This window comes from Vulpes lagopus, chromosome 5, assembly GCF_018345385.1.
Source record: "Vulpes lagopus strain Blue_001 chromosome 5, ASM1834538v1, whole genome shotgun sequence".
NCBI classification, from domain to species: Eukaryota; Metazoa; Chordata; class Mammalia; order Carnivora; family Canidae; genus Vulpes; species Vulpes lagopus.
The window spans coordinates 74013393-74037172 of NC_054828.1; the positions used below are offsets into that span (position 1 = coordinate 74013393).

Here is a 23780-nt window from a genome sequence, read left to right on the forward strand (position 1 = left end):
ACCAGCTGCTGCTGTCCAGCCCTGCTCCTCCCCACGCTCCGCAAGGGCACTTGCTCTTCCCTCTTCTCACCAGAGAGGCACAAGCGCTCCGTCCCTTCCAGAGGCAGGCGGAGGGAAGAGAAAGGGTCTGTTGTTTTTCTTTCCTTGTTTCTCTCTCCCTCACTGCTAATCACCAAGCTGCTGACCAGGTCAGAAAGCCCTGATAGAAAATCTCCAGTGCTGGGCAAGCCCCTCCTCCTCCAGGGAGCTTGTCCTTGACTAATTTTTCTTTGTCCCATGGGAAAAAAAAAGAGAGAGAGAGAAAGAGAGAGAGAGAGAGAAAGAAAGAAAAAAGAAAAACCACAAACTTCCTTTGAAAATTAGCTCGGAGTCAGGGCCTGGAGCGCACGCCCTAGACTCAGCCACTCAGGAATCCTGAAGACTCTCCGAGCGACCTGGGAGCACCTGGGCTGCACTCCTGCCTGCCTCCACCCTTCTCTGGTGACCCCAGTCGTGGATGTGAGCCCGGAAGTGGCCACGACCACGCCAGGACAGCTGCTTGTAAACCTGTGTAGACCTGTGTAAGCTCTGGCCTTGACAGCTGGAAAGCAGCTGGGGCTGCGGTAGCGCCCCTCCTTGTAGCCACCTTCCTGACTGAATAGCCCTTCTGGACCCTCCTCTCAGTCCTGGAACAGCACCCACTTCTTTAAGGTAAAAACTTTCTTCTAACCATTTCCTTTACCTCCTCCGCCCCCTCCCCCCAGTTCTCTTTTTCCTCTGCAGCTCTGGAGAGATGACGCGGACTGTCCCTCTCCACTTTTGGTCTCTACAAGTTTGGATTTTGAGAGGAGCTAAGGCAGGAGGAAGATGTAAAAGGGGTGGGCTTGGTGCCTTCATTTACTTCTTTTAATGAAAACTTCCTCCTCTCGCTTGCAAGTTAATAGGCAGGGCATGGGAGCAGTGGATGACTTACTTGGGGGCAAATTTTTATTTTATTTTTGGGGGGGAGGGGCAAAATTTTAAACCAGAATGAAGATTTGGGTCAGACTGAGAAGATTACAAGTGCAAAAGTACCTGAGGGTGCGTGTGTCTTAGTGAAGCTACCTACCCATTTTATATGCTTCTTCCAACTTTTGGCTATTTACTGCCGGTGCAAGGGAGGGGCCAGGGCTATTTTAACTATCTCACCCACCACCAGAGGATAATTCCAGCAGGAAGAATGCATGGGACTTGAGAAAAGAAGAGGAAAAGAACAAAATCCTGATTTGTTGTAGTGCCCTCCCCCCTCATCATTTCCTATGCTGACATACTGGTGCCCACCCACAGGGAGGGCACTTTGTAGAGTAGAAATCCTCCATTCCGTCTCCTGCCCCTCTTAAGCCTTAGCCCAGTTAGCTTTGCCCAGTTTCTCCAAGACCCAGCTCCGGGTCTCTTTCGGCTCATCCCCCTTGCCAGCTAGCTGCCCAACCCCCACTTAATTATTGATAATTTCTAGCACTGGACGGAAAAGATAAGAAACGCACGCTGCTTTTCTCCAAGCTCTTTTAACTTTCCCAAGCTCTGGCCTCTGTTTCCAAGGCTCAGCCACACTGTCGTTGGGGAGGAGAGGAAAAAAGGAGATGAGAGAGAGGGAAAGCAAAGTGTAAAGTGTGCAGGCAATTTTTGCTAGTCTGATTCTAAATTAACATGTAAATGAGAGGCAGCTATCATGAATTATGTTTGAATCAGGAGGAGGATCAATTTGGGTGACTAGGCTTCTGCTGATAACTTTTCTGTCTCTCAACTTCATCTCCCAGGCCTTAACCTAGCCCTGAATTCCTGCCACTTTACAGGAAGGAAGCATAGTGTCAAAGTAGGAGGGAACAGGAGAGAAGACAGGATTTCTGACCCCAAGTAAAGGGGACAGCGGAACTAAGAAGTTGAAGGTAGATGTTTTCCAGGGGACAGCGTTTATGGCTTTTTATTGTTTGCTATCTATGGCCTTAATTAAATGTCTATGTTGGGCTCGATGCTTAGTGCTGATAGAGAGCAGGTTAAACAGGTCTAGGGTTTACATCTAAGATGACCTGGGTGGGAATAGAAAGAACATACGCAGAGTAGGTAGATGAATGTAGAGGGAGTATTTCTTTTTTTTTTTAAGTTTTTATTTTAATTCCAGTGTAATGTACAGTGTTATATTAGTTTCAGGTGTACAGTATAGTGATTCAACACTTCCATACACCACCCAGTGCTCATCACAAGGGAGTATTTCTTTTTCTTCTTTTTTAAAGATTTTCTTATTTATTTGAGAAAGAGAGAGAACTCGGTGGAGGGAAGGGGCAGAGGGAGAGGGAGAGAAAGAATCCCCAAGCAGATTCCCCCCTGAGCATGGCGCCTGACACACAAGAGCCTGATCTCACAACCCTGAGATTATGACCTGAGCCAAAATCAAGAGTTGGCAGCCCAACCAACTGAGCCACCCAGGCACCCCACAAGGGAGTATTTCTTGTATAAATCAATAATCAGCATTTTCACATCTATATAAAGAGTGGGCAAGAGAGTATCTCTGGGTTTAGGTAATTTAAGGGAGCAGAGGGGAACTGAAGAGAAGTTGATACCTCAATTCCTGCTGTCAAGAGTTAACTGTCAGAATTTGCGGGGGAGCAGGCTTTGTACCCTAATCTGAAGTTACTTGCCAGAACCAGTCTGATTCAAGTCCCCCCTGGCCTACAGGAAGCCCCTCCAAAACCTTTTTGCTGTGGTTCAGGATTGTGTAAAGTTTAATAGAGTCCTTTGAGGAAAAAGGCTTCTTTCTCACTGGTGTTTCCTCTTTTGGGGCATGAAACTATCCAGCTCTACCTCCGCTCTTCACCCCAAGCACTCTGTGACTGTTAAATCTTTTTTCCCTTGGGGTGAAGAGGAGAAAAGGTAACCCCAAGGATACTTGTGTGTGCTCTGGAGGATCTGTGAACAGCCAGGGTGGTGGGGTTTGGTATGGGGCAGAGGAATTATCACCATCCTGGCTATGGTGGGGGTTACCAACCTGACGCCTATTACAGGGTGAGGTACAGATCACTGTATTAATAACCATGAGTACAGCTGACCCTTGGACAACACAGGGGTTAGGGACACTGACCATTCATACAGTTGAAAATCCATGTATAACTTTTGACTCCCTAAAAACTGAACTAATAGCCTACTGTTGATTGGAAGCCTTACCAAAAACATAAACAACAGTCAGTTGACACGTATTTTGTATGCTATATGTATTATATACTACATTCTTACAATAAGTTAAGCTAAAGAAAAGGAAATGTTAGTAGGAAAACTATAAGGGGGCACCTGCGTGGCTCAGTGATTGAGCATCTGCCTTTGGCTCAGGGCATGATCCCGGGACCCCTGGGATCAAGTCCCATATCAGGCTCCTTGGAGGGAGCCTGCTTCTGCCTCTGCCTGTGTCTCTGCCTCTCTGTGTGTCTCTTATGAATAAATAAATAAATAAATAAATAAATAAATAAATAAATAAAATAAAAAAATCCTAAAGAATACAGCTGAAACTAATGTAAATTGTGTATCAGCTATACTTCAGCAACAAAAAAAGAAAATCATAAGGAAAATACATTTACATTACCGTTCATATATCTACTGAAAAAAATCCGCGGATAGTGGACCTACCCAATTCAAACCCCTGTTGTTCAGGGGTCAGCTGTACAGTTTTAACATTTCTTGCTCTGTCTTTTTCCTTTCTTTCTCCTTTTACTTTCCCTTTCTCTCCAACTTTTTTCCATTTCTTGATCTTATCGTTTCAGGGAAGCTGACTCCTTTCAATGACTTCAATCCCATCAGAATCCTGCCTTTCAACCTGAAAGCCCTGTACCCTCATTGGTTCCATGTGGTCACAGCAAGTTAGAGGTGAAGAGCTCAGGCTGGGGCCCTTCTGTTTACCCAGCTGAGAAAGACATACACCCTGTAGCCAGGAGTGACTAGATAGACATTATCTAGCCTTCCATACTATAGTCCTTTGACAAGACTTTTCTGGGTCTATTTGCTTTCCAGCCCAATGACTTTCTTCTTATTTGATTGGTCTCTTTTTTACATACCAAGCCTAGATTAGGTAACTCCCTGAGGACAGGAAAGTCTTTTGGTGCCCTTCAGTTGACCTATTCTGACCATGGAACACCATCAACCTGAGCATTCAGTCGCTGGTAAGGGCAGGATTACAGAAGCAGTCAGCCCTGAAAACCATGAGGTCCTGTCACAACCGGATGAGCACCCCCAGGACAAGGATACTGGAGATGGGGCAGCTGGAGAACAGGAGCCAGTAGGCCATGCTTCGCTGCTGGCCGAGGGCCAGGATCACCTTGAGTCCCCTCCACCCGATGCTAGTTCAAGCCAACTGGGGCCAGCCCACGGGACACAGCCTGAAGTAGAGACAGTGGGAGCATGCTCCAGGCAGGAGTTTCCCCTGCCCCCTAGGGCCCGACAGCCTGAGCTAGATTTCTACTGTGTAAAGTGGATCCCCTGGAAGGGAGAACGGACACCCATCATCACCCAGAGCACTAATGGCCCTTGTCCTCTCCTTGCCATCATGAACATCCTCTTTCTTCAGTGGAAGGTAAGAGAGTTTGGATGGGAGCTCAGAAATTGCTAGGACGAGTCCTCTTCCCTGACCCATCTCCTTGATGATCCTGCTGTTCTCAGACCAGGCAAAACTTTCCAGATTATTCTCTGTATATCTCCAGCTTGAACAAGTGAGATAAGCTATTCATGAAAACATGACAAAACAAAACAATTCTCTGTCCTACTCTTGTATCTTCTACTATCTGGCAAATGGGAATGTCTTACAGTTCTTCACATTCATTCCCTCACTCTAGTTGCAAGCCCGCTTTCCCACCACGCCCTCCCCTTCCCCCCTGTCCTTCTGTGTTTTTCTCCTTCAGTGCTCTCTGAATATACACATGGCCTTGGCCACCCTTTCTGCCTCCAGGTGAAGCTGCCCCCCCAGAAGGAAGTGATTACATCAGATGAGCTCATGGCCCATCTTGGTGAGTGACTAAACCTTGGAGAGGAATTACACAGAAGGTTCAAGAGCTTACACTTTCCACTCAGCCAGAAATCCAGAATATTGAGCAACTGCGCATTTGGGGCTCTGATGTGGCAGGGAGAATGAAGGTCTACAGGGCTTCTCTGCAAAGCTGGGGAATGAAAAGCAAAAATCAAGGTGTCAGGAGTCCGGGATTGAAACCCTACTTCTGCTCTGAGCTTTCAGTGTGACCTTGGATGGGCCCTTCACCTTAGTGAGTCTGTTTCTTTCTCTGAGAAATGAAAGGTCTGGATTAGATTTTAAGGCTCCTTACAGCTGTAAAAATCTGTGTTTCATAACCATTCTCCAGAAGAAGAGGAAGCAGCTGTGGGACAGTTGCGGTGAGCTGATGAAGGGATTCTGTCTTGTAGGAGACTGCCTCCTGTCCATCAGGCCTCAGGAGAAGTCAGAGGGACTTCAGCTTAATTTTCAGCAGGTGAGGCAAACGTCTGGGGATACAGGAGTTTTTGCAGGTTTGTATGGGGACACCTAAGCTATGAAGAGAAGCCCTTCTTCTTCTCAAGAAGGTTCCTTGAACTATGATTTCTTTCTAGTATATCTCTGTCCTAGAAAATATGTTCCTTTATATAAGATAAAGAAGGGTTGAGGCAAGAGAGGAATGGAATGGCCTGTAAGAGAATGAGGGAAGAAAAGCAATGAGATTAATTTTTTTATTTCTGGAGCTAGGAGTCAGGGGGGAGGGGAGGCCAGAATAGCCATTGTTTTCTCCTTTTTATCCCCTAGATTTATTGGAATATAACTGACATCTAACATTGTGTGAATTGAAGGTGTATAACATGGTGGTGTGATACAGTCATCATTTTCTTTTCTAAACCTAGAATGTGGACGACGCGATGACAGTGTTGCCTAAGCTGGCCACGGGGCTGGATGTCAATGTACGATTCACAGGGGTCTCTGATTTTGAGTATACTCCTGAGTGCAGTATCTTTGACCTCCTTGGCATACCTCTGTACCATGGCTGGCTTGTTGATCCACAGGTGAGGGGGGGGTGCCCAAATGAGACTCTTACCCAGCTCAAACTGACAGAGAAGCCAAATTCTGTGGGGTGGGTTTAGGGAGTTAGGGATTAGATTGGCTTGGGAAGGGAATAGGCTTTAGAGGCTGGACCTGGTGCAGAATTCCTTGAATTTTAACCTTTTTTGGGGGGAGGGGTAACATTCAAATACAAGCAAATCCTATACAAATAGGTGAGTTCTTTAGACCCGGAAAATTTCAAGAACCTTTGTTTGTTGTTTAATTTTACTTGTTTATTCGTGAGAGACACACAGAGAGAGGCAGACGCAGGCAGAGGGAGAGGCAGGCTCCATGCAGGGAGCCCAATGTGGGACTCCATCCAGGAACAGTGGGATCACGCCCCGAGCCAAAGGCAGACAGACACTCAACCGCTGAGCCACCCAGGCGTCCCAATAACCTTTGGTTATAGGGTTGCAATGCTGTGGGCTTGTTTCATTTCCTTTCCCAAAAGATCTTAATTATTTTGCTACTACCCCATCCCACTGCCCATGCAGAGCCCTGAGGCTGTGAGTGCAGTTGGGAAACTGAGTTACAACCAGCTGGTGGAGAAGATCATCACCTGCAAGCACTCTAGTGACACCAACCTGGTGACAGAAGGTAATATCCCTGCTTTCTTTTCTGTAGATCTTATGTGGAGGGAGTGATGGCCACTTCAGTTTGTTGTTTATTGTCTGTCTACCCCGCACCACATCCCACTAGAGTGTGAACCCCATGAGGGAGAGTCAGGGAGATTGCCCATTGCATTCAGTACCTAGAGCGGTGCCTGGCGCAGGGCGGCCACTCAGTAATGGTTTGTTGGATGAATGAATGCAGCCAGGCTTCAAGGGATTTCACAAGGTGGGATCCTCCTCCTTAGGGCTTTTGACAGGGACAAAGGATCTGGAGGATCCTTCTTCCTAACGTGGACTTTGTATTGAAGCTAAGCCCCTCATCCCCCAATTTTGTGCCCTTCCGGCAGGCCTGATCGCAGAGCAGTTCCTGGAGACCACCGCAGCACAGCTGACCTACCATGGACTGTGTGAGCTAACAGCAGCTGCCAAGGAGGGTGAACTTAGTGTCTTTTTTCGAAACAACCACTTCAGCACTATGACTAAGCACAAGGTAATGAGATTTTAGAGATGCAGGGGTGGGACGTGGGATGTGCTGTCACTCGTGGTGTTTTCTTCTGGGTCAGTGTGTCAGGCAGGATAAGTTAGATTAACCTCAGGTAACAAATGGCCCCTAAAATCCCTGTGGTTTATTTCTCATGCTGGCTGGCCATTGTGGATTAGTGGTTATTCTGTCCTGCATCGTCTTCTCTCTGGGACCCAGGCTGACGAAACAGCCTTAATCTGGAATCTGGAAGGGAAAAGGAGAGAGGTGCCCCATGCACTAGCTTTTAATGCTTCTGCCTAGAGATGACATGTGTCAGTCTGGCTACTTTCTCACTGGCCAGAGCAAGCCTTAAGGAATAGGCTTGCCCTCAATGGGACAGGAAAGTAAAATCCTCTCCCAGCAAGGGAATGGAATTAAATGGATGAGGGAAAGGTCTTTGACTCTCAAAGGATTTATTCTGGTAGCCATCAGATGAACCCAGAGAACCACAGGAAGTAGGGTATGAAGCAGCATCTTGTGTGGGACCCCCACCCCAAGGACTCCCACTTGACCACAGGGACTGCCATGTTCACACCCAGCTGAGCATACACTCAGACATCCCTTCCTTCTCCCCACAGCTATAAAAGATGTGTGTGCTCACACTGACATGGTCCAGACAACGCCATAGGCGATTGCAATGATCTCTGCATTTCAGCTGATCTCTGGCAGTAAAGTGCCTCTGCGTCACCTACCCCACCAACGAACTTTGTCCTCCTCTCTGCAGAGTCACTTGTACCTACTGGTCACTGACCAGGGATTTCTGCAGGAGGAGCAAGTGGTGTGGGAGAGCCTGCACAATGTGGATGGTGACAGCTGCTTCTGCGACTCTGACTTCCACCTGAGCCATTCCCTGGGCAAAGGGCCCGGAGCAGGAGGGGGCAGTGGCTCCCCCAAAGAGCTGCGGCAGGTAGACCAGGTGTGTGGGGCCAGTGGGAAGGGGGCAGAGAGCCCATCCTCTAATGAGCTCATCCTCTAATGAGCTCTTCACCATAAGCGAGTGGCATGCACATTTCATCATCTAGACATCGTGACACATGACACCTGTGCCCCTTAACTGTCACCTTCAGACCACCTTGGTATTTGGAGTATGTCACCACAGATAATGTACTTGGCTGTGTGTTTTGCCCTGGAGGAGAAGCTGGAGAATTTGATGAAGAAAAATGGGTTGGAAACCTAAAGCCAGCCTGGATAGCCCCCAGGCCCCAGTGACCTCACTACTTTTGCTCTGCCCTGCCTCTCTCTAGGACTACCTGATTGCCTTGTCCCTCCAGCAACAGCCACAGGGCACGTTGGGTCTCAGTGACTTGGAGCTGGCCCAGCGGCTTCAGCAAGAGGAGTACCAGCAGCAACAAGCAGTCCAGCCTGCACCAGTGCGGGCCTCACCACAGGTGAGGGCTGCTGGCTGGGGTGGTCCGAGGGGCCCAGAGCTCCACCTTGCTCCTCCCTGTCCACACACTTGTCTTTGTGATTCCTAACTCGTCTCTTCAAAGTGTCCCTCTCCTGTGGGTCCCGTCTTACCTTTCTCTCCCCAACTCCCCTCCTGATCCTGCCCTACTTCCATCTAGAATCTCTGTCGTTTTGCTCTTCCAGGCTGATGCGTGACCCATTATTAAATCCCATACAGGGGAGAGGAGCCGCATCTGGACGTCCAGTCGGGGAGCGTCGTCAGAGGCCGAAACAAGAGTCAGATTGTGTCCTCCTGTAGCTTGGCCCGATGCTGGGGCTGCCCTGCCTCTTCTTTCAGAGGTGACGGCTCTTCTGCTTGCTCCCACAGCTCAAGCCCTGAGATATGCGGGGTAACGCATTTATAGACTGTTGGGGATCAGAGCGGGCAGTAAATGCCAAGGTCAGACTCAGTGATATCCTGCCCTCATGTGCTGCCACCTTCTCTGCCTCCCGGTCATCCAGGGCAACATTGGGGTTGGTGGAGTGAGGATTTCTAGTTCCCAGCTCCTGTTCCCCAGTATAGTCACACTAATATACAGACTCAGGCTCCAGGGTGAGGTCCCTGTCTAGAATGCATCTTCCCTGCTTCTACCCCTGACTGGCTGGGTCATTGGTGATCCTGCTGGCCTGTCTCCCGATTGTTTCAGGGTTTGATATGGGTTTCTATCTCCATTATTTGTAATGCTTTCCTAGGGGTTTGGAAATAAAACTTCTTTCTTGAGATCTGTTGTTTGCATTCCCCTGCAACAGTGGGGTTAAGTATTTGACCCAAATAAGGAATGCAAAAAGATGGGGGAGGTTATAGAGGCCCTGAGGGTTGCTTTGCTTGTCATTTCTAATAGGGCCAGCAGGGGGAACCAAAGCCTGCTCCTCCCCACCCCCGAGTCCCAGCTTTGGAAGATCCAATTTGGGGGTTGTATTTATTTATTTGAGAGAGAGATCATGAGCAGGAGGGAGATAGAGGGAGAAGCAGATTCCCACCAGGAACCTGACTCAGGACTCCATCCCAGGACCCTGGGATCATGACCTGAGCCGAAGGCAGACACTTAACCAACTGAGCCATCCAGGTCCCCTTTGCTACCTCTATTTCTGACCTCATAGGGCTCCTGTTTCTCACTTACTTTGCCTGGAAATTTCCTGGGGAAGAGAGAATAATGGTGGGGGTGGGGGGATTGGACTTCAAGGTGAGGGGCTTGTTGCAGCACTAGAGCCTGTTGAATATCCAAGTGCACATCAAAGGCACCTCCAACTTTAAGGCCTCCTCCCAGCCCATGTCCTGCTCCACCCAAACTTCAATCAGGGAACACAACAGTGAAGTTTGCCAAAAGAATTCAAGAATCAGTGAGATGGTCTGGCCAGGGTATGGGAAGGATGAGTAGGGCAGAAACCATTCAAGCGCTGCCTATACCCAAGACAGAGCTTGGGGACGCAGGTGCAGGCATCACTTTGAGATGAGGAAATTAAGGGATTCAAAAGAAACTTCAAATTCTACTTTCAACAAGAAGCTGGAGCATGTGATACTCAATGAAGCGTTATCCTATTTGGAGGCCCAGCTGGTATAGGCTTGGCCACACATGGGGATCTCAGATCCTTGAATGTCATGGTGTTCCAGGGAGGCCTCAAATGTCTTCACCTCTGCATAGGGCTAGTAGGGCTGACCGGCAGTCCCCTTTCACTGCATCCTGCAGACAGGAGAGTCCAATGTTAGACCCCACTGACTCCATGACCCAAGTATTGTTTCCTCCCTTGTGCTGGTCCAGAACTGTCTGATGTCAAGAGCTGTGTACTAAATTAACCAAAAACTCATGAGTTCTCCAGAGCATGAACATGTTTGGTGGTGTGCAGGGAGGGCAGAGTGGAGGGGAGGGGTGAAGCTCTGGGGCTCCAGGTTAAGAAGTAGCTAAGTCTCACCTGGAGAGAAGAGTAGAGGGACTTGCCAAATTTCTTTTTGAACTCAGCTCGGATGCTTAGAAGGTCAGTCTCACTTCGAGAGATAAGGATGCGCATCAGGACTTGGTAATTGGGTTTGATGTCCTGGAAGATGGAGAAACAGAATGGGGGGAGGGTGGTGGCAAGATTCTCACAGAGTAGAGACTGGACAGGATGGTAAATTACTCTAGAAAGGGGAAGCATGGGACGCCTGGGTGGCTCAGCAGCCGAGCATCTGCCTTTGGCTCAGGGTGTGATCCTGCAGTCTCGGATCGAGTCCCGCATTGGGCTCCCTGCGAGGAGCCTGTTTGTCACTCTGCCTATGTCTCTGCCTCTCTCTCTCTGTGTCTCTCATGACTAAATAGATAAAATCTTAAAAAAAAAATAAATAGGAAGGGGAAGTGAGGTGTGAGTTCAGGGAAAAGAGAAGAGTACATTATCTAAGAGCAAAATTTATCTTTGTCCACCCTCATGGAAGGTATGCAGCAGGAAAGATCAGTCTCTGTGGGAGTGGCTGGGGTAGTTCTCTTTCTGGCCGTGTCACTAGCTTAGAGCCTCATTCCTCAGTATCTCAGTGGTGGGCAGCTCCCAAGGCAGTTACTCAAAAAAAGATGGGAAAGACTTGCTGCCCATAAAGAGTTCCAGCATGAAAGCCAGGAAGTTTTTAACTTCCAAGGTAGTGAGTGTCCAAAGAGGATATACCAGCCTATCCCCAAAATGAGTTGTTGGGGCTCTGATAGGCAGGAGGGTCATGTGACTTCCTGATAGGCAGGAGGGTCATGTGAGCAGAAGCTCAGGAGGGTCTGAGCCTGACCTACCAGGGCCACCTCACATCCCCATCTATATACATCAGTTTCTCCTGTTTGGATTCCTGGGGTTCAGCATCACTTGTCGCACCAAGCCTCCTGCCTTTTGGTTAAAGAAGATAGTGGAGGGTTCAGTTTCAAATAAAGGTACAATACGTGAATTATAATTATAAATCATGAATCATAATTGATTATACAAAGTCATTAGTTACAACTGATTATAATAAATGTGTTATCAGGAGAGATTTCTAAATAAAAACTTTGGTTGCAAAACTCCTATTTATGTCATGGGCTGTGCACCGGTGCTGTCACAATTTCCTAATAGCTTCTTTCCCAGTAGTTTCCTGGTACTTGACTCATGAGACTTCCCACAATTGCCTGATACCCACCTTTATGGCATCCACACAGATCATAAGTTCCCATGGAAAAAAAAGAAAATAAAACGAGGAAGTAACAACAGGATGCCGTATTTCATTTGGACTTCATTGTCAATGTGCCTGTTGGCTACTTTATCTTCAATTTCATGTATCATCAATCTTGTATTGTGGTAAAAACTGCTGATTGCTCTGCAGTATCTATTCTTCCTGTCTTCCAACTCTTACTACTCCAAAGTTGTAGAACTGGGGCAAGGCACTCATTAACTGAATATTCCCATTGGTGCACAAGCACCCTTTCTTCCAAACCTACATTAAACATAATTCTTGCCTTGTTACTTGAGAATGTACTTGGCCAACTCATACTTCCCTAGGATCTTTTAATAAACATTCATTCTATGGTTCAGATTGGTCCAAATTTTCCTGAATCAGCCTTCACTGAATGTCACTTTTCTTTTTTTTTTTTAATTTTTATTTATTTATGATAGTCACAGAGAGAGAGAGAGAGGCAGAGACACAGGCAGAGGGAGAAGCAGGCTCCATGCACGGGGAGCCCAACGTGGGATTAGATCCCGGGTCTCCAGGATCGCGCCCTGGGCCAAAGGCAGGCGCTAAACCGCTGCGCCACCCAGGGATCCCTGAATGTCACTTTTCTGAATAAACATGTCACAATCTATGTTTTCAAATATTTCTCACAAGAGAATAAGACAGAAGTTTTTCCTTTTTAAAACAAGTTTGGTGGGCAGCCCGGGTGGCTCAGCAGTTTAGCGCCGCCTTCAGCCCAGGGCGTGATCCTGGAGACCCGGGATCTAGTCCCACGTCAGGCTCCCTGCATGGAGCCTGCTTCTCCTCTGTCTGTGTCTCTGCCTCTCTCTCTCTGTGTCTCTCATGAATAAATAAATAAAATCTTAAAAAAAAAACAAATTTGGCAATCCAAATACATTATAATCATTGCTTCAATACAAGTTTGTTTATGACAGGAATTTAGAAAATTTACTGTCAAAATTGAAATCTCCACTGATGATGAAACAAGTACATATATGTACTGTCTTCTGAATACCTGCCATGATGGTTTCTTAGTACACAAGAAGCTATGCCATCTGCCAAAATGATAACTAATTTTATTTTCTTAAAAATTTGGGTGAGTTTTTAATTTATACGTTTTAGGGACAGTTGTACTAATAGGAGACCTAGCTCAATGAGCAGAATGACTGGATTCTGTTTGTGGAATCACCAATTTAAGTGTGGATAGCAAAGTCTGACCATTGTGGAGAAAGGTGGTCCTGAGTGCTAAGAACTCTTATGGTATAGCTTGTAGTTCAGACCAATACCTATATTATAGACCAGGAGTTGACACATGGCAGTAAAATGTCCTGGGAGACCATTAGGTATATGATTTTTAATTATTTTTAAATTCCAGTATAAATAACATACAATGTTATATTAGCCATATGTATTTTATAGGAAGCCTAAATGGTTCATTAGCTGTATGAACTTGGGCAAAGAACTTAACTTTTCTGTACCTCAGTTTTTTCATCTATAAAACAGGGATGGAGTGTGGCTGTGAATATTAATTGAAATGTGTGTAATGAGCTCATCATAGGCTCTGGAGAACAATGAGCAAGAAATGCTGGCTCTTGTCATTACTCTTGCATTATCACCATCATTATTCTGGCAACAACTGAAATTGGACAAGGTGCTGTCTTAGAGAGCAAATTCATACCTATATTTGGCCACCTATATATCACTTAGGCCAAAATTTTAGTTTTCGTGCCCTTTTGAGTCAACTAATTTAGCTTTAATGCCAGCTCACTCCTCTAATTCTTGACAAGGCAGTTTGTCAACCTAGGAGAAGAGAGCTGCTATGTTTACAAAGTAAATATGAGATCAGATCGTTACATCAGCAACAGTGTGAAACTTCCTCTCTCTCTTGCCCAGAAGATGCCAACCGCCACCCCCACCCCCACCCCCACCCCCAGTTTTTGTTCCAAAGGGAGGGAAAAGAGGCATCCCTCTCACCTGGAGGGCTTGATGAAGTTTATCAGCAAAATACAGTGGTGTGTTCTTGATCACTGAGGCTGGAAGCAAAGAGGGAGAGATTAAGAGACAGATAGCTCCCATGCCAGGTGAGAGCCTAACCCACAAATTCTGAGCCAGCCCTACCTAGGCTGAGCAGAGCTGCCTGGGCATCTCCGTGGAAACGGTTCTGGACGGTCTTCTCTAGCTCATGCCCGGTACACCGCTGGTACTGATCAAACACTTGTATTGTGTGTGGGATGTAGTTAGAAAGATAAATGGGAACAGGGGTGGATTATCACAGAGAAGGGTGAGCCCTCCCCACCTTCCTCAGCCAAAACATTATTAGAGTAAGCTAGGAAGACAAGAAGTTTCATGTGTACCTCGGATGAGGTGTTCGAGATTTCGCTGGGTGAAGATGAGGACCCATGTGCCCTCTGTGCTGGGCGCTTCAGCCTGTTTTAGTGCCTGGGAAGAAGGAGTAAACCAGGATCATTGGTTGGGGGCAGGGGAGCCATGGTTGCAGTGTTCCCCAAATCCATCATCATGATGATGGAAATGGGATTCAGCAGGGAAAAGCTTAATTGAACCTATAAAGTAGTTGCTTTTATTTATGGCTAAAACAAACAAATAAAAAAGGAATGGGGCTAACGGAGGGGTTCTGCCCTCCTAGCTCAATTCCCCAATTTGCGGGAATCAAGGAATTAAATAATCTCCAAGTGAAGTTCTGAGGAGGGTGCCCCCACCAAAATGTCCATGAGAGGAGAATCTGTCCACTGACAAGCTTCTTTCCTGCTAGTTCAGGAATCAGAGGCTAAAAGAGTGATAGGCTTCAGATGGTCACTACCTGACACTTCATGTCCTCACATGTCAATGAGGCAAGGAGAGGTTTGCAGGACAAGTGGATACATATGTCACTGGCCTAGGATATGGTAGAGGGGGATGTCTTACATGCATGGCTGTGCAAACTCCTCGCTCCTGCTCACCTGGACATCTTGTTCCACCAGGTTATAGTCAATGATTCCAGAGTATCTGTCACGGACCCCCTAGGAGAAACTCTCTTAGGACTCTGAAGGTAGCTTTTTATCCCCAGGACAACCAACCAAAACCTGGTCTCCCCTCAAAGCCTTCTCTTGCTAATCATACCAGAGCAATGCTCTCCACTCTCCGCCAGCCCCTCCCCTGCAGGCCAGTCCTCCTCACCTTGGCCAGGGCCAAGAGCAGTTCCTGCAAGATGTCACTGGTCTCAGATTTGATGTCTTCCTCAGCCTCTACCTGGAAATCTGGGGTGGGGTCAGGACCTCTCTGAATCCTCAGTTTTTCCCAGTGTAGACATTCCCTGTTCAATGCCCAACACACTGTGCCTTGCCTACACTGCCATCTCCTGCTTGGGGTGGCTTGGATGGCTGCTGGTTCCCAGGATGTAAGGCAGAAGCACCATCGTGGCCACCCTGAAAACATCCCTAAGCTGTGAGTAACCCATGCATCACGGGGTGCCAACCTGCTAGGAGAAGGGGGCATCTGTTATTCGAGGGGTAGACAGGCAGTCAAGGTGGGTATGAAAACCCACATTATGAAGCCAGATGGCTAGGGCCTGGCCCCCTTTCTGGAGCCAAGGAGAAGTGAGGTGGAAGGATGTGAAGATGTGAAAGAAGAGAGGGAAAAGAAAAACAGAAGCAAGAAGTGAGAAGTAGGAGAGGGATTAAGACAGGCCAAGAATGGACACCAGATGAGGATGAGAAAAGGCCAGTTAGCAATCAGTGGGTGAGGGATGTGGCAGCCACACAGGAGCCTGAGGAGTAATACCCATGACTTAGAGAGACTAGGTCCCCACCTTTCCCCCCCTGGCTGTAGCAAGGTTCCATTTAGTCTGGGATGTGATATGAAGGCAGAATCTGGAAGGGGCTGGGAAGATGACATGGGTCCCCTTGGGACTGTCACAGTGCCCAACATTGTCATTACCTTGGAATCTGCCCCGAAGCCCCAGACTAAGATGGCTAATTGTTGCTTCTCTTTCCTTCCTTCCTTCCTTCCCTTTCTTTCTTTCTTTCTTTCTTTCTTCCTTCCTTCCTTCCTTCCTTCCTTCCTTTCTTTCTTTTTTTTTTTTTAAGATTTTTTTTATATTAGAGAGATAGAGCATGAGTTGGGGGGAGATTTAGAAGGGTGGGAGAAGCAGACTCCTACTGAGCAGGGAGCCCGATGTGGGGCTTGATCCTAGGACCCCAAGATCATGACCTGAACTGAAGGCAGATATTTAACCGACTGAGCCACCCAGGAACCCTGCTTCTCTTTCTTTAATGATCATATCTGGCTCTTGCCCTGGGGAGACAGAATTGGCAAGGGTGGGTGGGCGGAGAGACTCAGAAGGAATATTGCTGGATGCTTGCCTGTAGGGAGTGCCAGAGAGGGGGGACTGCCCTGCCATCCCCTCTCCCTTCTCCTTCCCCTCTTACTCTGTTTGTAGACCATCAGGCACTCCTGCAGGTGGGATGCACTTCGGGTGGCAAGAATTTCCAGGGCCACATCCTCAGCAGGACCTGAGTTCTACAAGATGTGGGGAGGCCACTCTGACGCTGAGCCATGTCATTAGAATGGCAGAGAGCAGAGGCCACCACCTGTCCTTCTAGGGGTCCATATGGGCTGTTTAAAGAGGGCCTCTGCCAAATCGATTCCTCTGGGGTGGGCAAAGGCAAGTCAGTCAACTCCCTCCTCCCCTCAGTGGTTCTTACTTCCTAGACACCCAGCGAGCCTTCTCTCCTGGTACCTTCAGGGCTGTCCTCAATTCCTGGGCATCAAACTGGGCTGCAGACTGCAGCAAAGCTATCACAATCCTCTCAAGGTTGCCAGAGAGTGCTGCCTGCAGGGACTTCAGCAGGTCCTACAACAGATGACCCCCATGGCAGAGAAGAGGCATGATGCAGAGGGCCCCAGATGCGTGGGGAGGTTTGGGGATATTTGGCTGGTGTCTTTCTAAGGCCAGAAGCACCTGCTGTCCCTCTCTCAGCTGCTATGGCTGTACTCCAAGTCTTCCGGGGAGGGGGCTCTGGTAAGTCAGTGGCCTCACCTGCTGGGTGCGCTCCTGGAAGGCTCGACAGATGAGCTGCCTTTGCTCTCTGGTCCTGTTGGTCAACACGCCCATGATGGCACTGCAGTCCACACCTGAACCCAGATGAGGGTTGGGCTATCAGCTTGCCAGGACCCAAGAGAGTCTTTAGGGGCAGGGATCCCCCTGCCTCATTGGACTTGAAGCCTCCAGGGGAAGAGAGGAAAAGATCCAGGAAAGAGCTGTGCAGGACGGGGTAGGGACTACAACACCCTCACTTCCTTTTTTTTTTTTTTTTCCTTCAAAGATCTTATTTATTTATTCATGAGAGACACAGAGAGAGGCAGACACATAGGCAGAGGGAGAAGCAGGCTCCCTGCAGGGAGCCCAACATGGGACTCGATCCCAGGACCCTGGGATCATGATCTAAGCCAAAGGCAGATGCTCAACCCAAGTTGGGAGTCACCCAAGTGCCCTCCCCACTTCCATTCAGCCTCAAAAGAAGATGCAGGGGTGCCTGGATGGCTCAGTCGGTTAAGCATCCAACTTTTGATTTCAGCTCAGATCATGATCTTAGGGTTGTGGGATCAAGCCCCACACTGGGCTCCAGGCTCAGTGAAGGGAGTGAAGGGAGTCTGCTTAAGATTCTCTTCCTCTCCTTCTGCCCCTCCCCCTACCACTCACAACACACTTTCTCCCCCCCCCCCCAAAAAAAATAAAAATAAAAATAAGAAGATGCAAATAGATTCAAAATGACATGTGAACCTGACCCAAAATCAGGAGAAGGTAGAGGGAGAAATAGCTCGGTGATCATGGACTTAGATTAGAATCCCAGCCCTGCCATTATGAGCTGTGTGACATTGAGCCAGCCTCTTTATCTCACCAAGCCTGTTCCCTCACCTGTAAAATAGAAATAAGACTTACCTCACAAGGGTGTCCTAAGAATGGGAATGACATACCTCTCATGGTACTTGATATACGAGAATTAAGGCATTCCACAAACATTTATTGAACAGCGTCACTTCCTCCTTCCGAGGTCCTTCCTAGTCTGCAGACTGGTTTCTAAAGGATGTATTCCCCCGTGCAGAGAGAAGGGGCTCACCTTGGCCTGCAATGGCCCTCAGCAGCCTTTGCACATCCTTGTCCACGCTGAAGCTCAAGAATGTCCTGAGGGTGCCCAGGGTTCCCCAGGCTGCAGTCTGTAAGAGCGTGAGGGGTAGGGGGCTGGAGGAGCATCTCAGATCCGCACAGTTCTTGTCCCAGTGCCTCAGCATGGCCCTTGACATGGTCTCAGGGCCTGCTCTCCTATTCCCATCCCTCATCCTCTCAAAGCCCGAGAGCTGATGTAGTAACAACGATCCCAGCAACCACAGCCCCTACCTTGTTGGCAAGGCCCAGGTGGCTGAGGATCTCCTGGGTCAGGGATGGTCTGGTCTTCCCGCTGGTCACAGACATGGTATGACTAGCTCTCCCGGGGAAAGAAACAGAAGCCACCTGACAAGAACTTCCTGACCCTCTGGGCCTCTTTTATGATCCCCAGACCCCTAGGGCCCACCTCCCATGTCCTTCCTGTTCCTTCCCCACATTGCAGAAAAAAAAAGAACATCAACCTGCTTGGCAAGTTTGGAAGTCCAAATGGAGGGGTAATGGGGGGGGGGGGCATCTTCCCCACCTCTCACCCCCTCCTTCAGGAAGCAAGGATTGATTAGGAATGCTGCTGGAGGGATACCTGGGTGGCTCAGTCGATTAACTGTCTGCCTTTAGCTCAGGTCATGATCCCAGGGTCCTGGGATCGAGTCCTGCATCGGGCTCCCTACTCAGTGGGGAGCCTAATTCTTCCTTCCCTCTCTCTCTGCCCCTCTCACCAGCTTGTGCATGTGTGCGAGCTCTCTCTCTCTCTCAGATAAATAAATAAAATGTTAAAAATAATAATAAAAAAAAAGGGAATGCTGCTAGAAATAGCATCAAACTAACCCTCCCTGAGGGTCCTTAGGCTCCCAAACTTTGGTCTCCAGTGGATGACCCCCCCTCTGAGATTACACATCCCTTCCTTCTGGGAACCTGGTGAGGTGTTCCTGCAGCGGTGCAGGGGAAGTGAGGCAAGGTAGCAGGATAAAGTATGTGGAGTGGGAAAGAACAACTCCTAAAACACCTCCCTACCTTCAGCCCCAGCCCAGGAGGAAGCCCCTGCCCCCTGCCCATCTGGCTGCCTACCTGCTGCCCACCTTTCACCTTTGGAATCTCTGGCAGTGATCTTCAGGTCAGTGGGGCTGATGTGTGTGTTCCTTTGGGTACATGGGTGCCTAGACAAGAGAGCAAGCACTCACATTAGAAAAAGAAAACTTTCTCCCTCTCCCAAGGGATCCACAAGATTTTTTCCCCTCCCTTCCCCCAGAGGGCCCAGGTCCAGTGCTTACCCAGAGGTGCCAGGGGCGAGATGGCAGTCGTCATAGCCTGGCAGCTGCCTGTGTCGGCACCAGCTTCTGTGTGGTCTGCTAGAGGAGAGAGCGCGTGTGCAGCCCAGGCCGGGCAGCCAGTCAGATGACCTCTCTAGAAGCCAGCCCAGCTGTCGCCTCGGGCTCTGGCCCCTCCCAAATGTGGGAGAGGACCGGCCTGTACCTGGTCCCACAGGCAAGCTCCTCCCTCTCAAGCATCTTTCCCTCCAGAAGCCAGCCCACTGGGAGAATTCTGCTCAGCTTCCAGCAGCCCAGCTGGACACAAGAGGTTTTGTGTGGTGCTTTCCTTCTGGGGCCAGGTTGGGACCATAGAAACCCAGTCTTTAAGTCCAGCTTCTGACCTGGCTCTGCCTTTGGCTCCAGCTCCCTGGGGGGACAGGTCAGACAGGCTCCAGGCTGATTTAGAGGCTGATAAAGAAAAACCTGTTGGGGCACATACCAGCAGGGCACCCCAGCCCACACCCCAGAGGGGGTCCTAACCCCCAAACTACCTGACTACTACTACCTTATCAGAGCCAGCCAGCCTGGGTGGGAAGGGCAGGGGGGACTGTTTAGATCTGTGGGGGAAGAAAGAGCACAGGCATTTAAGGGTGAGAGCAGATAAGCAGAGGAAGAGAGAAAAATGCAAAGGGTGTTCCCTGTGGACAGAAGCATCACGCTCCCAAAAGGCAAAGGGAAATGGGAACCCTCCCACAGGAAATGGTTCCTGTGTCTAGATTCCGTCTGGTGCCTTTTGGCTGCCAGGGTTGTTGTAGCTGTAGCGAGGCAATGTTAGCAGCTGGGGTTGGGGCTGTCAGTGCACAGAGCAACAGGTGAACAGCCCTGAGGAGCCCCAGGAGCCCCTGAGCAGGCAGTCACTTGAGCCTCCCAGCCAGCTCGCTGGGATCTAGAAGCTGTCTCTTTCCTGCTCCCCTCGAGGGTTCAGGTAGGGCCTGGGCACAGAAGCTCCAGAGCGCTTTCCACCCCTTTGCCACTCTCCTTGCCAAGCAAGGCCCTCCCTGGTGTTCTTATGTCTCTGAGAACTGACCTGCCCCTCTTCCACAGGGAAGACTAGGCCTAAGAATGCACAGAGGGAGATTTCCTTGGTGGCAATCACTGCTTCTCACTTTGTCTCCTGTTCAAGTGGAAAGCATCCACCAATTTTTGCTGTGAGAACGTGGGTTTAAGCCCCAGCCCTGCCACTTGTTCTCTTCTGTAACCTCAGTTAGTCATTTCAGATTTCTTTTCTTTTCTTTTTTTTTTCATTTCAGATTTCTATGTCTTTTTCTTTACCTGAAAAAAAAAAGGGGGGGACTATTGGGAGAGGCTGATGTGTGTGTAGGGGTCCTCCTGGGCCCCCAAGAATAGCCATCCTGGAATAGCTGAATTAGGTAACATATGTTACCTAATTCATATGGAGGATTTTCTCTGCATTTGGCAGAGAAAAATGCCTTGAAAATTAGGCTGCCAATTTAAAAAATAAAGATACAGGATACCTAGTTAAATTAGAAGTTCAGGTAAATGACAAATGATTTGTTGGTATTAAGTATGACCCAACCATTTCATGGAATATATCTATGCTAAAAAATAATTTGTTGTTCATCTGAAATTGTGATTTCATTGAGCATCCATAATTTACACAGCAACCTGGAAAATGGGACTCAGTTTCAGCATGGTGATTAAAAGCAAAGGTTCTGTGGCACCTGGGTGACTCAGGGGTTGAGCATCTGCCCTTGGCTTAGGTCGTGATCCTGGGATCCTGGAATCGAGTCCCGCATCAGGTTCCCTGCAGGGAGCCCATTTCTCCCTCTGCCAATAAATAAATAAATAAATAAATAAATAAATAAATAAATAAATAAAATCAATCTTAAAAAGAAAAAAAAGCAAAGTTCTGGAGTCAGAGTTCTTAGACTTGGAATTCTGGTCTGCTCTGTGACCTTGGCAATTACCTCAACCTTTCTGTGCCCAGTTTTCTCATCTTCAAAATAGAGATAATAATAGTGTTTTGTTTTTTTTTTTAATTTTTATTTATTTATGATAGTCACACAGAGAGAGAGAGAGAGGCAGAGACACAGGCTCCATGCATCGGGAGCCTGACGTGGGACTCGATCCCGGGTCTCCAGGATCACGCTCTGGGCCGAAGGCAGGCGCCAAACCGCTGCGCCACCCAGGGATCCCAATAATAGTGTTTATATTACAAGCTATGGTGAGGGATCCCTGGGTGGCTCAGCAGTTTAGTGCCTGCCTTCAGCCCAGGGTGTAACCCTGGAGTCCTGGGATCGAGTCCCATGTCGGGCTCCCTGCATAGAGCCTGCTTCTTCCTCTGCCTGTCTCTCTCTCTCTCTCCATATATATATGTATAAATATAAGTATATTTATATATATTATTTATATATATAAAATGTATATTTTATACATATATATAAAATAAAATCTTAAAAAAAAACAAAAAAAGCAAGCTATGGTGAGAAATAAAGCAGTACATGTAGAGCACTTGAGAAAAATGCTCTGCACAGACTAGTAGGTACACATGTCAAAATGTTAACTCATCTATAACAATAAATATTGACATCATGTTATTTTATAATGATAACTGTTATTGTTAACTTGTCTACCTATGGAGTCTGGTCTTGGCTCTTTCTGCAACTTCTATCTTGCGAGCTTCAATCTGGCCACAGGAGGGCATTAGAAGCCACAGAGCGCGGAGAGCCCCCTGGTGGCCACTTGAGCTCTGTAAGGCCCTGGCTCCACCCGTAGACCTCCAGGGGCTCTCTTTGCCCACTGGTTGGAAATTGCTGTCTCTGGAGGACATCAGATTCCTAGGTGGACTTGGTGGGCAGGCAGGGACAGAAGAAGAGCCTCAAATAGACACCTATTTGAGGCACCCCTCCGCCCTCCCACCACCACTGCCACCGAGACCTCAGGACCTGCAGGAGACTTCCTAGGCTGGGTTACCACAGTAGTGTCTTCATGGCCTCAGTCCCCTGCCTTTCTGGGTATACATTTCAAGTAAGTTTAGAGGGATATGAAGGAAGGGAAAGGGCTCTTATTTCCCCTGTCCAAACTTCTGCGGGGGATTCCTGGCAGATCAGCCAGGCTGAACCCTGCATTTGAAGGATGTAGACAACTGCAGCCACAAGGCAGAAGAGTAATCCTTATGGCCCAGGAGCGTCAGGAGAGATCATGTGAGATGTATTTACAGCTGCTCCACTGAAACTTGGTGGAATCTCATTCCTTTTGTCCTGGTGTTTTGTTTTGTTCAACTCCAGGGCCAGGCTGAGGTTGTTTTCAGGTTTACTAATCACCTTTCACGCCCAAGCTCTAAATTTTAGAATTTCAGAGTTGGAGGGGTTCTTGGAGATGAGGTCTACCACCCTCTTGTCACTGACTCAGGACATGGAGTGACTTCCCCAGGGCCATGTGTTGGAACCAGATCTAACTTCTGTGTTTTCTTCATCTCTTAGATGAGAGCATGGCTGATTTGGGGGTCTTAGTGGAATACATAGGGGACAAGCAGTAATATGGAGAGCCTAGCTGTTGACTCGTAAATACTTGTTCAACTCCAGACTCCATATTATTTTTCTGTGAAATCTCTGGATTGCATGATTTCAGAACACATAGAAACTCTGGTTATTTTTGTCTTGTTATCAAACTTTTTCTCTCCTGAACTCCTGGCACCCGAATCCCTCTGTTCACAATAGTAGCCATGCTCTCCTCCTTTACCCAAATAGGCTTCTGTGTTGCAGGAGCCAACCTGACTTGGGTCAGGCTGACTTTCCTCAGCTGGGGTCCATGCCTTTTCCCGTCCTAGAAGCCTGTCCTGATACTTAAATCCCAGTCTGAAGGCCTGGTGCTGTTCTCTGTCTGCCTCGGGCCACCTCAGCAGCCCATTCAGAGGAAGTGAGTCACAGCAAGGCAAGCAGCTTGGGGCACGGTGGGTGTGGCCATGCTTGCCTGGGGCCCTGCTGGAAGGGTCAGAAAGGTGGTGATCAAAATCTCTTGGTCCAGCTGAGGTGAGGAGTGTTGTATGTGGTACAGGTGTCTGCTTCTGTCCTAAGTATGTTTACAGAACTGGTAGCATCATTCTAATGCTGCTTGAGGCCACTTCCCCTTCTCAGTCACCTTCTCTTTTTGTCTCCTGGAGGAGGGGTACACCCTCTTATCTTTATTTCTCAGGCCTTGACTTATCCAACTTCTGCCCCCAGCCTTCCCCTGCCTGCTGCTATCTTAAAAAAGTTAAACGGTCTTCAGTCCTCTGAAGAATCATTTCAAAAAGTCTTGTGGGGACCTTAGAGAAACTTGGCATCTAGGAAAACTGCTTGAGAAAAGGGTTCAGAAGCTAAAGGAGAGAGACGTGAGGAGTTCGAGAGGGACCCAAAGATTAGCTGGAGCCCAAAGAGGAGACACTGAACCCTGCTGGCAAAGGGGTGTGTGGGTGTGTAGCAGAGTGAAATCTGGGGAGGATTCTTTTTTTTGGGGGGGGGGGGGAGGATTCTTAAGAAAGGTAGAGGGAACTTTGGA

The 23780-nt window shown here is 48.3% G+C and overlaps 2 protein-coding genes across 8 annotated transcripts; one reads left to right on the top strand and one right to left on the bottom strand.

Annotated features, from left to right (window-relative positions):
* The first annotated feature begins 73 nt into the window (after window positions 1–73).
* On the top strand, window positions 74–9377 carry MINDY1 (MINDY lysine 48 deubiquitinase 1). 3 transcript variants are annotated; one of them, XM_041754995.1, is made up of 11 exons: window positions 74–690; window positions 3768–3870; window positions 4063–4573; window positions 4946–5003; window positions 5413–5477; window positions 5881–6039; window positions 6571–6673; window positions 7035–7177; window positions 7935–8126; window positions 8455–8598; window positions 8835–9377. In XM_041754995.1, exons 3-11 carry the CDS (start codon window positions 4130–4132, stop codon window positions 8913–8915), a joined length of 1389 nt encoding a protein of 462 aa, XP_041610929.1. In that variant the 5' UTR covers window positions 74–690; window positions 3768–3870; window positions 4063–4129; the 3' UTR covers window positions 8916–9377. The 3 variants fall into 3 exon arrangements, with proteins under 3 accessions (XP_041610929.1, XP_041610930.1, XP_041610931.1); XM_041754996.1 differs by lacking the exon at window positions 3768–3870; XM_041754997.1 differs by lacking the exons at window positions 3768–3870; window positions 4063–4573 and having other exon boundaries at window positions 76–690.
* Window positions 9378–9973: 596 nt separating this feature from the next.
* ANXA9 (annexin A9) lies at window positions 9974–19395 on the bottom strand. Of its 5 annotated transcripts, none has more exons than XM_041755004.1 (14): window positions 19242–19394; window positions 19039–19127; window positions 18205–18286; window positions 17927–18023; window positions 16846–16940; window positions 16546–16659; window positions 16235–16325; window positions 14985–15064; window positions 14768–14827; window positions 14165–14249; window positions 13929–14024; window positions 13785–13843; window positions 10568–10690; window positions 9974–10338 (listed from the first exon to the last, which is right to left on the bottom strand). In XM_041755004.1, exons 3-14 carry the CDS (start codon window positions 18277–18279, stop codon window positions 10276–10278), a joined length of 1038 nt encoding a protein of 345 aa, XP_041610938.1. In that variant the 5' UTR covers window positions 18280–18286; window positions 19039–19127; window positions 19242–19394; the 3' UTR covers window positions 9974–10275. The 5 variants fall into 5 exon arrangements, with proteins under 5 accessions (XP_041610938.1, XP_041610937.1, XP_041610940.1 ...); XM_041755003.1 differs by having other exon boundaries at window positions 18205–18290; XM_041755006.1 differs by lacking the exon at window positions 16546–16659 and having other exon boundaries at window positions 18205–18292; window positions 19242–19395.
* Between the last annotated feature and the right edge of the window lie 4385 nt (window positions 19396–23780).

Excerpts from the sequence above, each read along its gene's own strand:
- MINDY1 (XM_041754995.1), top strand. The coding sequence starts at position 4,130 with ATGGAACACCATCAACCTGAGCATTCAGTCGCTGGTAAGGGCAGGATT. Across the intron at positions 8,127-8,454 it reads AGCTGCGGCAGGTAGACCAG|GACTACCTGATTGCCTTGTC; the intron begins GTGTGTGGGGCC and ends GCCTCTCTCTAG. Across the intron at positions 8,599-8,834 it reads CAGTGCGGGCCTCACCACAG|GGGAGAGGAGCCGCATCTGG; the intron begins GTGAGGGCTGCT and ends AATCCCATACAG.
- ANXA9 (XM_041755004.1), bottom strand. The coding sequence starts at position 18,279 with ATGTCTGTGACCAGCGGGAAGACCAGACCATCCCTGACCCAGGAGATC. Across the intron at positions 14,828-14,984 it reads TGCTCTTGGCCCTGGCCAAG|GGGGTCCGTGACAGATACTC; the intron begins GTGAGGAGGACT and ends AGTTTCTCCTAG. Across the intron at positions 14,250-14,767 it reads TGGTGGAACAAGATGTCCAG|GCACTAAAACAGGCTGAAGC; the intron begins GTGAGCAGGAGC and ends CCTTCTTCCCAG.